This window comes from Terrapene carolina, unplaced genomic scaffold, assembly GCF_002925995.2.
Source record: "Terrapene carolina triunguis isolate 2854851 unplaced genomic scaffold, T_m_triunguis-2.0 Scaffold110, whole genome shotgun sequence".
Lineage (NCBI taxonomy): Eukaryota > Metazoa > Chordata > Testudines > Emydidae > Terrapene > Terrapene triunguis.
Genome location: NW_020664461.1, coordinates 3,142,389 through 3,158,453, shown reverse-complemented (window position 1 = coordinate 3,158,453; position 16,065 = coordinate 3,142,389). Strand labels below are relative to the sequence as shown.

The 16,065-nt window shown below is 49.8% G+C and overlaps 1 protein-coding gene across 2 annotated transcripts; it reads left to right on the top strand.

Moving 5' to 3' along the window:
- The first annotated feature begins 625 nt into the window (after positions 1–625).
- On the top strand, positions 626–14,513 carry MMACHC (metabolism of cobalamin associated C). Of its 2 annotated transcripts, none has more exons than XM_026651956.2 (4): positions 626–721; positions 8,853–9,047; positions 12,660–12,812; positions 13,637–14,513. In XM_026651956.2, the coding sequence occupies exons 1-4, from the start codon at positions 632–634 to the stop codon at positions 13,940–13,942; spliced, it is 744 nt and encodes a 247-aa protein (XP_026507741.1). In that variant the 5' UTR covers positions 626–631; the 3' UTR covers positions 13,943–14,513. The 2 variants fall into 2 exon arrangements, with proteins under 2 accessions (XP_026507741.1, XP_024073135.1); XM_024217367.2 differs by lacking the exon at positions 626–721 and adding an exon at positions 8,518–8,732.
- The last annotated feature ends 1,552 nt before the right edge of the window (positions 14,514–16,065 follow it).

The window sequence follows — 16,065 nt, the reverse complement described above, 5'->3', positions numbered from 1 at the left end:
GGGGGCTCTGGGGAGGGGGGCGGGGCGAGGGGCTCTGCGGCGGCCCCGGTGTCTCTGTGGGACGAGGCCTAGGGCGGAAGCGGGGCGGGGGAAGGGTTCGGCTCCCAGCGGCGGCACCGGGCTCGCGCCGAGCTGGGAGCCCCAGGGCGGGGAGAGGGTCCCGATGCCACAGGCTCCCGGACCTGGTGCGCGGCTCCGACGCCCCAGCGCCCTCTGGGCCCCGCTTCTCGCCCTCCGAGGCTTTCAAAACGCGCACCGCCGCCGTCACCTCGCCACCCCGCCCGGGGGCTGCTGGGGGATGGAGTCCACCCTGCGCTGCCCGGCCCAGGGAGGAACGGCCTCAGGACTACACTTCCCAGCAGCCCCGGCGTCTCGGGCGCTGCCCGCCGCCCTGATGCCGCGACCGCGCGCGGTGTATCATGGGAGACGTAGCCCTCTGCAGACGCCGCTGCCCTTCGGCGCAGGGCACGATGGGATATGAGGCCTGTCTGCCCGCCCCGCGCGCAGCCATAGCGTGGGAGCAGGAGGAGGCGCGCCGCGGGGTGGGGGGGGAAGGACTCTCTTTCCCATGATACTCCGCGCGCGCAGCCATGGCGGACGGGAGACTACATCTCCCGTGATCCCCCGCGCGATGGGCAGTATGGAGCCAAGCGTGGCTGCGCTGGAGAGGCGGGTCCGCGGTTGCTTGTGCGACTTCGGCTTCGAGGTGTCTCCCCTCAAGGTATAAGCCGCGTGGCTGGGGCCGGGGGCTGCTATGGCCGCCAGGCTCCCGGGCTGGTGCCCACGTGGCCTGTGACATCACGCAGCTGTCACCGTGACATCACACGGGCACTGTGACATCATGCAGCTGCACTGTGACGTTCCATCCCCACGCCAGCCAGTACACGAGATGGGCGGCCTCACGGCTCTGTTCGTGGGGCGGCGGGTGGACGTGTCGTGTGATGATGGGGTGCTGCAGGCGCTTTGGGGTGAAGGGTCCCGGGTGTATTCCAGACGTGGTGGTGTCATGGGCAGTTGCCCATGGGGAAAATAGTGTCTGTCCAGTGGATTTTGGGACAAGTGGATCACAGGGGTCCCGCACACGCTCTCTCTCCCCCCTCAGGCTGTATCCTGAAGTATAGTACAGACGCTCCCCGAGTTGTATGTTGGTGGCCTTGTATGGAAAGTACATGGCCTAATTACTTCTTCACTAGGGCCAGGTGCTGGAAAAGCTGGCATTGAAGTGATGAGCAAGATGTGGTAGGTTCTCACCCGGACATCTTCGTGTACTCCTGAGTCTGTAACTCTTCCTGAATTACATTCTGTTGGCCAGGACATCCAGACATCAACTGAGTTTGCCCCATATCTTGCTGCCTTTTATCCCTTCACTTATTCCCATTGATTATTTTCTTCTCATTTCCGCTGTCACGCTGTTTAGACCACCTGGGAAGGTGAAGTGCCCAGTCGCCTTCAAAACTGGCATGAGGGCCTTTCTATAAAGGGCCTGATCCTGCGAGAAGCTGGGTGTCTCTTGAAAGCTGTGTAGGTCCTTTGACTCCCAATGATATTAGTCCTACCATAGTGTAGTAGCAACCTGTCCCCTGGTGAGAGCTCCAAAGTGTATTGCATCTCCATCCTTTCAGATTATTTCCAAAACTGCCATGTTGTTCTTCAGAGTGCATCAAGGGACAGCATTTTATTTGTGGCAGTTGACACTTCTGAGAAAGTATAATTTTTAAAATGTGTGGGAGGAAAAAATTCTCCATGTATGTTGTGAAAGGCGTAATCTTGTTGAAAGTACAAGGAAAGAAACAGGGAAACTAGCAGCTGAAAAATTCAGAGAAGTTGGCTGGAGAACCGCAAGAGCAGGAGATAAAAGTGGAGGAAAGTGTGAGAAGGGATTACATGACTTCACAGATGAGCTGCACAAAATGATACTAAACAGATAATTGACTTCTGCTGAGATTAACATCAAATTGTATTGTCTTGAAAGTTAAATATTGACAATAGTCAGGAAACTGACTACTGAAGAAGTAAAGTTTTTATTGACTTGAGAATTAAATATTAACCAGGCAAAGGTAAAACTAAGATTTGCCACCAAGGTCAGTGAATGTTGATCTTCACAGAGAGACAAAGTCATTATGTGCCAAGGTACGTACATTCTGAAAGCCTTCATCAGGAATCTCCCCGTTGAAACTGTGAATTTCTTAAATGAAGCTTTTTTGTAAACTAACATTTTAGGAGAGATGAAGTTAGGTTTCTGACAAATAAGACTATTGTTGACTGCTGAGAAACCAATCTGTTAGGAAAAAGAACAAGGAGTACTTGTGGCACCTTGGAGACTAACAAATTTATTTGGGCCCAAACCCACTTCATCAGATGCATAGAGTGGAAAATACAGTAGAAAGATAGATATATATACAGAGAACATGAAAAGATGGGGGTTTCCTTAACAACTCTAACAAGACAAATCAATTAAAGTGTGTTATTATCAGCAGGAGGGAAAATCACTTTTGTAGTGGTAATCAGGATGGCCCATTCAAACAGTTGACAAGAAGATGTGAGTAACAGTAGGGGGGGAAATTAGCATGGGGAAATAGTTTTTAGTTTGTGTAATAACCCATCCACTCCCAGTCTTTATTCAGGCCTAATTTGATGGTGTCCAGTTTGCAAATTAATTCCAGTTCTGCAGTTTCTCATTGGAGTCTGTTTTTGAAGTTTTTTGTTAAAGAATTGCCACTTTTAGGTCTGTAATTGAGTGTCCGGGGTGGTTGAAGTGTTCTCTGACTGGTTTTTTAATGTTATAATTCTTGACGTCTGATTTGTGTCCATTTGCATAGAGACTGTCCAGTTTGGCCAATGTACATGGCAGAGGGGCATTGCTGGCACATATCACATTGGTAGATGTGCAGGTGAACGAGCCCCTGATGGCGTGGCTGATGTGATTAGGTCCTATGATGAAGTCCCTTGAATAGATATGTGGACAGAATTGGCAACGGGCTTTGTTGCAAGGATAGGTTCCTGGGTTAGTGTTTTTGTTGTGTGGTGTGTGGTTGCTGGTGAGTACTTGCTTCAGGTTGGGGGGCTGTCTGTAAGCGAGGACTGATCTGTCTCCCAAGGTCTCTGAGAGTGAGGGATCGTCCTTCAGGATAGGTTGTAGATCCTTGATGATGCGCTGGAGAGGTTTTAGTTGGGGGCTGAAGGTGACAGCTAGTGACTCCCGGAAGCAGTGGCATGCCCCCCCTCTGGCTCCTACGGTAGGGGCAGCTAAGGGGCTCCGCACGCTGCTCCTGCCCCAAGCGCAGCCCCCGCAGCTCCCATTGGCCGGGAACCGCAACCAATGGGAGCTGCAGGGGCGGCGCCTGCAGACAGGGCAGCGCACAGAGCCGTCTGGCTGTGCTTCCGCGTAGGAGCCAGAGGGGGAACATGCCGCTGCTTCTGGGAGCTGCTTGAGGTAAGTGCTGCCCGGAGACTGCACCCCTGACCCCCTCCTGCATCCCAACCCCCTGCTCCAACCCTGATCCCCCTCCAACCCTCTAAACCCAGCCCGGAGCACCCTCCTGAACCCCCAGCCCCAACCCCGCCCCAGAGCCATCACCTCCAGCTAGAGGCCCCCTCCCCCCCTGCCCCAGCCCAGAGCCTACTCCTGCACCCCGAACTCCTCATTTCTGGCCCCACCCCAGATCCCGCACCCCCAGCTGGAGCCCTCACTCCCTCCCGTTCTTCAACCCCCAATTTCATGAGCATTCATGGCCCGCCATACGATTTCCATACCCAAATGTGGTCCTTGGGCCAAAACGTTTGCCCACCCCTGATTTAAGGGCACCTCCTGAAATGTGCTGAGTGCCTCTTGAGAGGGTCCTTCACGTCCTTAGCTTGCACTGGCTTCAGTAGGAGGACTAAACATGGACCCAGTCCCGCTTTCAGTAAAGCCAATGGAAGGAAATGAAAGCCAATGGAAAGCTGACTTCAGTGGGCATTGGAGCCTATCTGTGGGAGTACTGATGCGGGCCCATAGCTATGAAGAGACAGTAGATGGCGCCGCCTCACCAGGGTTTTAGCACTGAACAGAAGCGATAGCTCTTTCTATCCCTATCACTAGGGTCAGAGGGACTGCTCCTGTGGCATCATAAGTTTGCAGGTCCTGGGCCTGACAGAATGCAGGAAATTGCACCTGGTAGATCACAATATTTCTAGGGAACTTGGAGACTTTCCTTTGACAGAAAATAAATCCATACCCCATCCCTATCTCCACAGCCTTTTGCTTGGCACCTGCCCAGGAATAATGATCCGCACATTGGAACCTACAGATACCTACAGAGAAGCATACTGCAGGGCTAATAATGCAGTTTTAATTTATTCTTAATTATTATTATTGTTTTATTATTTATTTTATTATTGTACAACCCCAAACATACAAGATGTCTGTGTGTGGGATGGTCCCCATTGCTCTTCCCTGGGGAAAAACCCCACATAGTATTTTAAAAAGATAGTCCTTCAAAAAGGATATTAAGGGACAGTAAGAATACATTCCTCCAGGGCTTTGGAGCGGAGCCCGGAGCTGGAGCGCGGAGCAGCTCCGGAGCAGTGGAGCTGCAGGTTTTTGCCTGGTGCTGGAGCGGAGCCGGGTCACAGCTCCAAAGCCCTGCATTCATCATACCATGTTATTTCTATACTACCGTGTTTCCCCGAAAATAAGACAGTGTCTTATATTAATTTTTGCTCCCAAAGATGCGCTAGGTCTTATTTTCAAGGGAGGTCTTATTTTTCCTGGAGCTTCGGGGCCTTATATTCCAGGGTGGCCTTATTATCGGGGAGGTCTTATTTTCGGGGGATGTCTTATATTACAGCGAGAGACAAAACTGGAAGTAGGTCTTATTTTCGGGGGATGTCTTATTTTCGGGGAAACAGGGTAGTAGTTAAACTGGATCATGACTAATAACATGTGCAACCGCTTTTCAACGCTGTGTAATAACGTGCAGACCAACTAATTATTTAAACCAGTGGTTCTCAACTGGGGTTACACATACCCCTGGGGATACACAGAGGTCTTCCAGGGGTACAGCATCTCATCTAGATACTTGCCTAGTTTTACAACAGGCAACATAAAAAACACTAGCAAAGTCAGTACAAACTAAAATTTCATACAGACAATGACTTGTTTATACTGGTCTATATACAATACGCTGAAATGTAAGTACAATATTTATATTCCAATTGATTTTATAATTATATGGTAAAAATCAGAAAGTAAGCAATTTTTCAGTAATAGTGGTTGTGACACTTTTGTATGTTTGTCTGATTTTGTAAGCAAGTAGTTTTTAAGTGAGGTGAAACTTGGGGGTATGCAAGACAAATCAGACTCCTGAAAGGGGTACAGTCGTCTGGAAGGGTTGAGAGCCATTGATTTAAACAAAGGCCAAAACAAAACTGATCTCCGTTTTACTGGTGTCAGTCCTGAGTCCATTGAAATCAATAGTTACTCCAGATCAGTGGTTCTCAACTTATTACACATTGTAGGCCAATGTGTTACCTGGGCTGTAGGGGCCTGGTGGCGTGGACCCCTGCTGTGCGGGGCCGGCCAGCTGCCTGCCCTAACCACCCCTCCATGTTTGTAATTGGTTTCTAAAATATAAAACCTAAATGTGGAACCATCTAGATCTTTAAGAGCAATCTCCATTACCCATTACAAAATTAAATGCTCAGTAACACTGCTGAAGCCGGCTGCCCTCACTCTGCCTCTCCCCCCCCACACGCACACACAGGCAAGGATCGAGAGGTTATTGATTGTCTTGTTTCACCCACATAGTAGTTGTTGGGGGCATTTGATGCACTGATGAGGTACACCACATGTTGTAAGAGAGGCATATGTAGGACGCATAGATCTTGAAAGGTGTGTTATGGGGGGTATTTCTGAGCAGTAGAGATATGTCTGCGGGTTTTGCATCTGTCTCAGGTGCCGGTGCTGCTTTGAGTTGACGTGTCCTGGTCTCACACAGACTCTGGTTTCATGATTCATTACAACAATCTGTAACCTACCAGCCCTCCTTTGTCCTATAACTTCAGGCTGTTAATTACCCACGTCATTTTAAGGCAACTCCCATCTTTTCATGGGCTGTATATTTCTACCTGCTTGCTGTATTTTTCACTCCATGCATCTGATGAAGTGGGCTGTAGCCCACGAAAGCTTATGCCCAAATAAATTTGTTAGTCTTTAAGGTGCCACAAGGATGACTCGTTTTTTACTTCATTTTAAGTAGTTTCTTGCATTATGTGTTAACCCCTTATGCTTAACAGCCTGTCCCACCTTATATTTAGTTGTGATACCCTGGCTTCCCTTTCCAGACCTGAAAAAAGGTCTGTGAAGCTTTCCACTAACAGAAACTGGTTCAGTAAAAGATATTACCTCACCTACCTTGTCTTGCTCATATCCTGGGACCAGCATGGCTACAACAACATTGCAAACATACATCAAATATTGATTATTTCAACCAGCCCGGATAGATGTTGGATCAATAGAAAAAGAACCACTGGGATGTTAATCGCCCTTATTCTGTTTGTTTTTAATTGTTAATTATCAGGATAAAAAATTAAAGCATAATTTCTCTTTTGGCTCTGATATTATCCTGAGAGCACCATACAGGATTATAACCTCAACTATGACCTGATATAATAGAGGAAGCAAGAACTTTTTTTTGACCGTTTGTAGTAGGCTACGTTAATTCTGGAACAACCAAGAGCTTTATATGTAGAAAATGAAATATTGAGGCCTTTCCTAGCTAATCTCAGGATACAATCCTGGTCTGATGGCCCAAAGGAAACAAGGTCTTGTTAGAAGTGATTCTTCTAGCATTTGGAGCAGGATCTGATACCTTCCCACTTCCACAGAAAGACGTAGCAGAGTGAATGGAAGAAACGGGGAACAAAAAAGGCTCTAGCTACCGAATGAAAGAATGGTAGCATTGTGGCTCCTTTAAGATACAGTTCTCATATTTCTAGTGGCATCTTATTTCTTGATCTCAGCTGCAAAATCAACAACTTTTAGCTTCAACTATTTCAGCTGATTTTTCTGAAGTCTCAGTTCAGCATCTTAAACTGACCCAATTTCTGATTAAACAGTGGGACTGACTTTGTAAGGCGGCTAATTTACTGTATATTTCATTTCCTTTCTGGATCCTGATCCTGTGTGGTGCTGGGTACTTTCTACTCTCATTAGAGTCACTTTCACTCTTATTCAAAACTGCTCAGCACCTTACAGTTTCTAAAACCACTACACTTCCTTTTTAAATATTAGCCATGGCCTTTATGACCTCCTAAGGGCCAAACTGCAAGAAGAGAATAGAGTCACAGGGTCCTATACGAAAGAATAAACTTGCTATGTGTAATCAGGTTGTGTAATATGTTGTTTGTGTATTATGCTAGCATTTTTAGAGTTATTACCTGGCTGTGCTTAGCACTCCTGGGGCTGAGTCTCTGTTCTCCTGCTCATGTCTCCCTGCCTTCTTGGCTTGATCTGCCCCCTAATTTCTAATACTGTCAGCTGGGCTGCATTATGACCCATCCAGCCATGAAGGCAACTCTTGAAATCTGGGAGCATCATAATGTGTGTGATGCACCTAATGTTCCGCTGAGGGATTATTGTACTCTTGGGAGCATCATGTCATCTACCTTCACAAATAACTGTTTATGCCTGGAGAAGTAAAGCATGTGGCCTGTCATGTGATTGAACAGAAGTATCGATTTATTAGCAGCCTGTCATGGCCCTTATGACATCACAAGGGGCAGGGCAGCTGTGTGTGAGCATGCTTATTTGATCCATGTTTAATAAAAAAAAAAAAGGCCACCCCCTCAACAAAAGGGATGGGCCACAGAAAACAAGGATCAACCAAACAATGGGGGACAAATAACAAAACACAAAACAAAAACAAACACCCCCCCACCCAACCAGGAACAGGAGTGAGATCACTAGGTCAAAATAAATGATCCAGCGGGGACACCAGTCAGAGAATCCCAGATAGTGTCGACCTCTACGGCTCCAAGAGAGAATCGAGAGGGGCCGTGGATTCCACTCAGAACGAACTCTGTCCCAGTGTGTGAATGGCAAAGTGCCAAGAAATATGCTCCACAGTCACTGACAACACCCCCATCCAGCCTCCCCCTGTGTTAGCGAGAATGATGTCAGAGAAGCATTTCTCATTATTTCTAGTAAACTGGCTTGAGTCAGAAATGGGTTGTGAACTCTTCAGCTCAGTGCTGTAATTTGTAATTTATCTCTGCCTCAGTTTCCCTATCTATAAAATAGTGATACTGATGCTCACCAGCCTCAGTGGGGGCCTTGTGAGGCTGAATTAATTGAAGCTTATAAAGCGCTTTGAGATCTTTAGAAGGAAAGTGCTACTGAAAGGCCAAGCATTATCATTTTATTATTCAGATGTAGTAAGCTGCTGGACCCTTGTCATGAGTGATGAATAATTGTGGGGAGGAGGGGAGCAGAGAAGACATCATTGCCAGGCATTTATATCAAGGATCTGATTTGCATTGGCAGGTCTGGCTGGTGAGATTTTTCATGTACCCGTTTCTATGGCAGGGCTGGCCAAAGTGCAGTATAGGGCTCAGTGCCACATAAGGCCATCCTTTTTTTTGTTTTATATGTGGAGGTGACCATAGACAGTAAACCCCGACATGCAATGCTCCCTCTTGATTTGAATGGAAGGCAGTGCATTCTGGGAGCTGTAGCCTGGGCAGGCTGCACGGTCTGTATTACATATGAAGATAGCCGCAGTCTCCTTCATGTTATGAAATTCTGCGCAGCCACGGTAGGACAAAATCTAGAGGTCTTTGTTCTAATGGATGTTTATCTTTATTTGCTGAAGGTTGGGTGGTACAATGCTGTTCTTCAGCCATCCTTTCACCTCCGATACTCCGAGGACACCCTGGCATTCATTGTCCTCAGCACTCCCTCAATGTTTGACAGAGCCTTTAAACCCTTTGTGGACAAACAGCTGCTGAAAAAAATCAATGACCCAGTGGATCAATGCGTTTCTTATCATCTGTCACTCGTGAAGGAGGTAAGAACCTTTGAAAACAGTGTACTCTTGCTAATGAGAGTACGACCTAGTGGCTAGAGTGGGAGACTGGGAGTCAGAACCCTTGGGTTTATTTCTGTTTCCTGGCTGTGTCCGTGAATGTGGGAAGTCACTTATCCTCTCCGTGCCTCAGTTTCTCAATCTGTAAAATGGCAGTAATGCTATTGGCCTATTTTATGGGCAGAGAGTTTGTGACTGAGGTTTTTTTAAGTGCTTTGGGATCATCGGATGAAAGATGCCATGTAAGTGCACAGTATTATTCATGCTGCCAGGCTCACGGTTAGAGTACCCAACAGGGTGTCGATTTCCTTTTCTCTCACACACAGCCTCTTTTATCATTATACCCTTGGTATGTACATCGTGCTCTATGGGCATGGATTAAAAACACAAAGCTGTTGTTGGATGGGTTCCGGGGTTGGGGTGATGGTGTTCGCCAGGTCATACAGAAGGTCAACGTGGGTCTGCCCCACCATAAGGGGAATGGACCTGAAGGAGTGATGAGTGAAAGCCTCAAAAAGCTCAAGGCAGGAGTCAGACATCAGAGAGAGGAGGATATGGCTGACAACTGACGCAAGCCTCGATCTATGCTTTGGTGGAGGCTGCACCTCAGTGCTGGAGCTGAGTCGTGGGGCTGGATGCCCTTGTCCTTGTGGTACCAGAATCCAACAGGGCATTTGGGGCCTGATCCAAAGCCCATTGGAAGTCTTTCCACTGACCAGAGGCGGATTAAGGTTTCCTGGGGCCCTGGGCCAGAGCAAGTGGGGTCCCCTCCCGACCCCTTCCTCCTGCAGCCCCACCCGCAGCCCCACCCTTTTCTGCTCCTTCCCCGGGGCCTGCCCCTGTTCTACCCAGGCTCCCCCCTGCAGCCCGCAACCCCTTTTGCTCCTTTCTGCCCCAAGACCAGAGAAGCTCTGTCCCCGCGCCACGGCCCCGGGGTCACTGTGGCTCCAGTCCTAGGGCCGTGGTGGGGATCCGGGTCCTGGAGCTTCCCCTACCACCCCCCGTGCTTGTGTGGGGGACTAGGGTTGGGGTGCTGGGGCTTCTCCTGCCCCACCCACCTGGTGCTTCTGCCTGAGAGCAGGGTCGGTTGTGGGGGCCTGCTCTGCTGCCCCGCGGCTTCTGCCAGGGACGGGTGGAGTGGGGGCTGCTGTGCGGGGGCTCCCTCTACCCTACAGTTTCTGCTGGGGACAGGTGGGGGCCACTGGGGGAGCTTCCCCCATCCTGTAGTTTGGGACGGGGTCCGGGCATGGGGTCTTCCCCCGCCGGCCCAGCCCTGCTGCTGGGGAGTGGGGTCGGGGCGTGGGGACTTCCCCCACCCGGCCCTGCTGCTCAGTGGGGTTGAGGCAAGGGGCAGTCACCTGCCTGGTAGCCAGGGCTCTGGGCTTCCGCCACCCTGGGCACGGGCCCTTTCTTCTCAGTGGCTAATCCACCACTGCCACCAACTGCACTGAACTTTGGAACAGATTGTCCTGCTGAACAGATCATAGATTCATATTCATGCAAGTATGTATATAAATAAAATCTCACTAAATACAGAAGGGAGCTTGCTGACAGAGAGGTCATCAGAGCCTTTATTTCTACTTCTATGACCACTGCAAACCTGAATCGAGACACTGTAAATCAGGGGTGGGCAAACTATGGCCCGCGGGCCAGATCCAGCCTACCAGCCATTTTAATTCGGCCCTTGAGCTCCCGCTGGGGAGCGGAGTCTGGGGCTTCTCCCACTCCGGTGCTCAGGCTGAGGAGCAGGGTTGGGGGCTGCTCCACGCGGATCCCGGAAGCAGCGGCATGTCTCCCCTCCGGCTCCTACGTGTAGGGGCAGCCGGGGCCTCCACACACTGCCCCGTCCCAAGTGGGGCCAGAAACTGTGGCCAATGGGAGCTGCAGAAGCGGCACCTGTGGACGGGGCAGCGCGCAGCAGAGCCACCATGGGGGAGACATGCCGCTGCTTCCAGGAGCCGCTTGAGGTAAGCACTGCCCAGAACTTGCATCCCTGAGCCACCCCTTTGCGCCCCTGCCCCAGCCCTGATCCCCCTCTGAAACCCTCAGTCCCAGCCCAGAGCACCCTCCTGCACCCCAATCCCCTCAACCCCAGCCTCACTCCAGAGCCCGCACCCCAACCCCAATTTCATGAGCATTCATGGCCCACCGTACAATTTCTATACCCAGATGTAGCCCGCGGGCCAAAAAGTTTGCCCACTCATGCTGTAAATCCTCAAAACTGCATAGGAGTTTTTGGTAGTGGTGATACCCCACGTGACGACTTTAGAGATCATGGTGTGACAGAAGATTTCAGGATGGAGACTTACAAAAAAAAATTAAAACTTCCTCGCTGAATATCTCCATTAATCAGACTGCATTGGCTATTCACTGGTATCTTTAAATGTAATTCAGTGATACAGTGCTGGAAGACTGCAAGGCTTATTATGTAATCCTTGTGTCTCCGTAATCCTCCATTTCTGGGTGGCTAGCATCTCCCCTGCGGGAGCTGACTTCCTTTCAGGTGAGCTCAGGGATTTAGGTTGTAGTTCTGCCTGCAATTCCCTGTGATCACCGTAGCAAGTCTGACTTGAGTCCAGCACCTGCAGACCTGATCTCTGAGGGCAATGACTGTGTTAATCAGTGACCGGCCAGCCTCAATAAAGCACAGTAGTTGATCAGAACAAAAGCATTACAGAGAAAATATATGATAGAACAAATGGCTTACACACATGCTTACCAGGTATTTACCACATAAGACCTTGGTAGGTTTCAAAGTACTAAGTTCAAACCTTTCTGCAGGATCTGTCCTTTGTCACATGTCAGTTCTTGGATATAGTCAGAGTGACCCCTCAGGTTGGTCACATTATACAATTCTCATGTCTTTGTTTGCTAGCCGCCTTTAATCAGTTAAACCAGGATATGCCATTCCCCAGGTGGGTGGGGTCTCTCTCGATTTGTTTCCCTGTCCAAGGATTTGCATTAATTACCCTCCAGTGATTTTAGTTCCTGTAGGAAACTCCAGTGATTTTAGTTCCTGTAGGAAAAACCAGCCCATACAGGTACGTATTTATAAAGCTAATACAGTCTTTGAGTATTCTGATTCTACAGCTCAGTTCACAGGTTGATAGTTCACTCGTGCTTATGTGATGTCCCCCCACCCATTACTGCGTTGCTTGTCCTGTTTTAAAGAAGACATTAATCCCATCGTGCCGGCTGGTTACAATTCAAGGTCAGAGGGGAAACTGAGACATAAATATCTTTTCATTACAATAAATCAGAAGTTTCCCAGTTCTCCAGTGTCCACTAGATGTACTGAGTTCTATCTTGGGAAAGGAAGAGAGGAGGGACATGCCAAAAAACTCCCTTATAAGGGAATGAAACTCATTCATAATGCACCTTTCACTGCAGGGTCAAGGCGCTTAGTATCTGGAAACTAAAGATCACTCAGAAGTCATGTTCGGAACAGGGCCTGATCCTGCAAGCCCATTGATTAGAAAGAGGGAGTTCAGTAGCCAGCTGAGGGAGGGAGCTTCAAACCCATTCCCCATATCTCCAATGTGTCTGTAGCCAACACTTTTCAATACTTCTGAGCTGATGCTTTTCTTCCTCCAGAGTCTCCCTGACCAGAGGGTGGACATCATCTATGATTATGAGATCCTGCCAAACCGGAAGCCCAAGTTTCTGGCCCAGACAGCTGCCCATGTGGCTGGAGCAGCATATTACTACCAGAGGAAGGATGTGAGGTGTGATCCCTGGGGAGAAAAGGTGAGCTACATACCATAGCCCAAGAGTCCCTCGGGAGCAACTGAATGTAAAACTTTTGTTGGTTCACTGATTCCTTCTTCAGGGAACTCGTGAGGTGTAAATGTGACAGTTATTTGAAGTGTGTCTGCCAAGGAGTCGGGAATTCTTTGGAGTGGTACAATGGGCATAACTAGGTGAGGAGAGATGAAATTGAGCAGAGGAAAATGTAGGCTAAATAGGAGGGGAAATGTCCTGATCAATGAGATTTATTAACTTCTAAGGGAAGAGGTGGAAGACCAATTGCCTGGGACATCTAAATCTAGCCTAGACAAAAGCACAGGCAAATGTAGCATAGGGAAAAATCCTGGCTGAGGACAGGCAAAATGGGCTAGAGAACCAAACAGGCCTTTTCCATTTCTCTGGGCCAAATCCTGCAATCCCTACTCAGGCAAAACTTGCACTGCGTTCAGTTTTTATTTTGGAAGTTTAACAAGAGGCTCCCGAGATCCCCCTTCCAGCACATCATATTTGGGGGTGTGAGGGAGAGGGGTGCATGTGCATGCAGGTGTGTGAACCAGATAAGGGGAATCTAAGGTGCCACAAGTACTCCTGTTCTTTTTGCGGATACAGACTAACACGGCTGCTACTCTGAAACCTAATATAATAATGTTTCAGAGTCTAAGGTCAGGAGGGAATTCCTCTTTCTTCTCAGACAGCACCGCATCACTTGGCCATGTGCATTAGGGGTTCTCTCAAAGTTCCAGAGACTAGGCACTGCTAGAGACAGGCCAACCCTTAGATATAGAACAGCACTGCCTCATACCAGTTCTCTTTCTTCTTTTCAGAAGATCTATGGTGTTTGTATCCATCCCCGGTACGGAGGCTGGTTTGCTATCCGAGGTCTCCTCCTATTCCCAGATGTTCAGGTGCCATTCCTGGAGCAGGTCGCCCCTGTTGATTGTGTGGCCTCGGAGGAGAAGCGAATAGAGCTGCTGGAGAAATTCAATTTCCACTGGCGGGACTGGAGCTATAGGGACATCATTGAAGTGAAGGACCGGTACTCGGAGGAGCAGAAAGCCTACTTTGGAGCTCCTCCAGCAGAGAGATTCAAACTGCTGGAGCTGCAGGGAGTTGTCCAGAGAAGTGTGTAGTGCTGAGTAACACGGTTCCGAGTGCGGGGCAGGGAATGAACAGAGTGCCCTCATCCTCCATAGCAGTTATGAAGGGGTGGCAGATCCCACAGGAATCAGTACTGGGTTTACAATGGCACCGTGGTGCTGTGCCCCAGCCTGGCACAGCCCGCTCCACTTTTGCTGCGCCTGGAGCAGCTGGCTTCTCTCTCCTCCCCCCACCCCAGCTCCTCCCCCCCACCGCTCGCTCCTCTCGGCCCACTGAGGGGTCCTTTCTGCCCCCGTCACCAGCCGGCTGCTGCCGGCAGAGCCAGGGGCAGAGAGGAGCTCTCAGCTGCTGCCGCTCCAGCTGGGCCAGTGACCATGCACTTCGGGCTCCCCGGGAGCGGGGCCTGCCTCTCCCTGCCACTCTGCAGAAGCGACCATCTTGGGAAGTTGGAGGCTGCCTCTCCCCTACCCATGCAAGGAAATGCCTCCTCAACCACAAGCACCATCAGTGCCAGGTGGGTAGGGCTGGGTGGGGCCCCGGGGGACAGGGGACGCTCTGTGCTCCTGAGCTTCAGTGGTCCTGCCCCCTTGCACTGTGCTGGGAGGGGAGGATCCCTGCTGTGCACTGGCTCAGCAGGGTCTTGGGGGCAGGGTGTGGGGGGAGTGGGTCTGCGGGGGGGATACTGGGATGTGAGGGGGTGGGAGGTGCTGGGCAGTGGGGGAGATTTGTGTATTTTGGGGGGCTAGGCAGTGGGGGTCTGTTGAGGGCGTGTTGTGGTGGTAGGGCTGTGGGGATGGGTACTGAGCAGTGGGAGTGACGTGTGTGTTGGGGTGCTGGGCAGTGGGCGGTCTGTGTGGGGTACTGGGCAGTTGTGGTGGGGCTGAGGGCAGGGGGTGCTGGGCAGAGGTGGTGTTCGGGATACTGTGCATTTGTGGGGGGCAGGTGCTGGCCATAGTGGGTCCAAGCGGTGCTGGGGCGGGGGGGCTGCGTGGCACTGCATGGACCCACCCCCATGGGGAAGGGGCACGCTGGCAGCACAGGGCTGGATGGGCCTGTGTGTCTGGCAACTGCCAGTTTGTAAACAGTGCCCTTGCACTGTGCGAAGCAGGGCTGCCCCTGCTGTGCCATGCCCCATTGCCCCTGGCCAGCCCCTTGCTCTGAGGACTGACCTCCCTGTGCCATGTTCCATTGCCCACATAGGGGCCCACAAATGTTTGGAACCGGGCCCGCAAAAAGTTAATCCGGCCCAAATGCTCCATCTCAATTTAGAAGCCTGCCCCATCTTGTAGAGGAAGGTGGCTGCAATCTGCTCCATGTTATAGCTAATTAGGAATGGATTCCTCTGGCTCCTGGTAAGTTACCATTTGCCCTTCAGTTGGGCAAAGTTCAGGCGCACATGAGGCTGGGAAATCCAGGCTGCTCTTTAGAAACACTGATTATTTGTGTTCTAATAGGACGTATTTTTTTAAAAAGCTTAGTTGTTATTTTTATTCTATTTAATAATAAGGATTTACTGAATTGTCTGCAACTGAATTGTGAAATCACTTGCCTCTTTGTATGACCTCAGAGGGGAGATTTTTCAAACATATCTAGCACCTTTTATTCGGTGATACAATCTCTCAGGGGAGTGAATGTTTTAAAGGACACGGTCACTTTCAAATCTAGTCTTTTTCACTCAGACTAGGAAAAGGAGCTGGTTTAACTTGATTGAAAACCCCTCTTACTACCACCACCCCCACCCCAAAATCACAAACAGACAAAACACTTAACACCGATGGGGACGCAGTTCAACACATTTAGTTCAATTTTAGGATCCTGCTTCAGCTGTAACTTCACATGTTTAAATGATGCGAAAGCAGTTGCACTGTGTCTATGCAGGTGCAGAGTGGGCTTTTCAATCAAGATCAAGTTAAGCTAGCTCGGTTAGCAGAAAAAACAACAACATTTTTTCTTCTGGTCTTAGACAAGACCTGAGTTGAAGCTTTTCAAGTACTTCACTTGCCACAGCCACATTGTGTGTGTGTGCGTGCGGGGGGGAACTCAATACAAAAATGGAAAAGCTTCCTAATTGAATGAGTAGGGCAGTGTTTCTCAAACTGGGGCCGCTGCTTGTGTAGGGAAAGCCCCTGGCGGGCTGGGCCGGTTTGTTTACCTG

What these genes read in the sequence shown, in the direction of transcription:
- MMACHC (XM_026651956.2), top strand. Translation starts at nt 632, where the DNA reads ATGGGCAGTATGGAGCCAAGCGTGGCTGCGCTGGAGAGGCGGGTCCGC. An exon ending in ATCTGTCACTCGTGAAGGAG is followed by an intron (nt 9,048 to 12,659) that starts GTAAGAACCTTT and finishes TTCTTCCTCCAG; the next exon opens with AGTCTCCCTGACCAGAGGGT. An exon ending in GTGATCCCTGGGGAGAAAAG is followed by an intron (nt 12,813 to 13,636) that starts GTGAGCTACATA and finishes TCTTCTTTTCAG; the next exon opens with AAGATCTATGGTGTTTGTAT.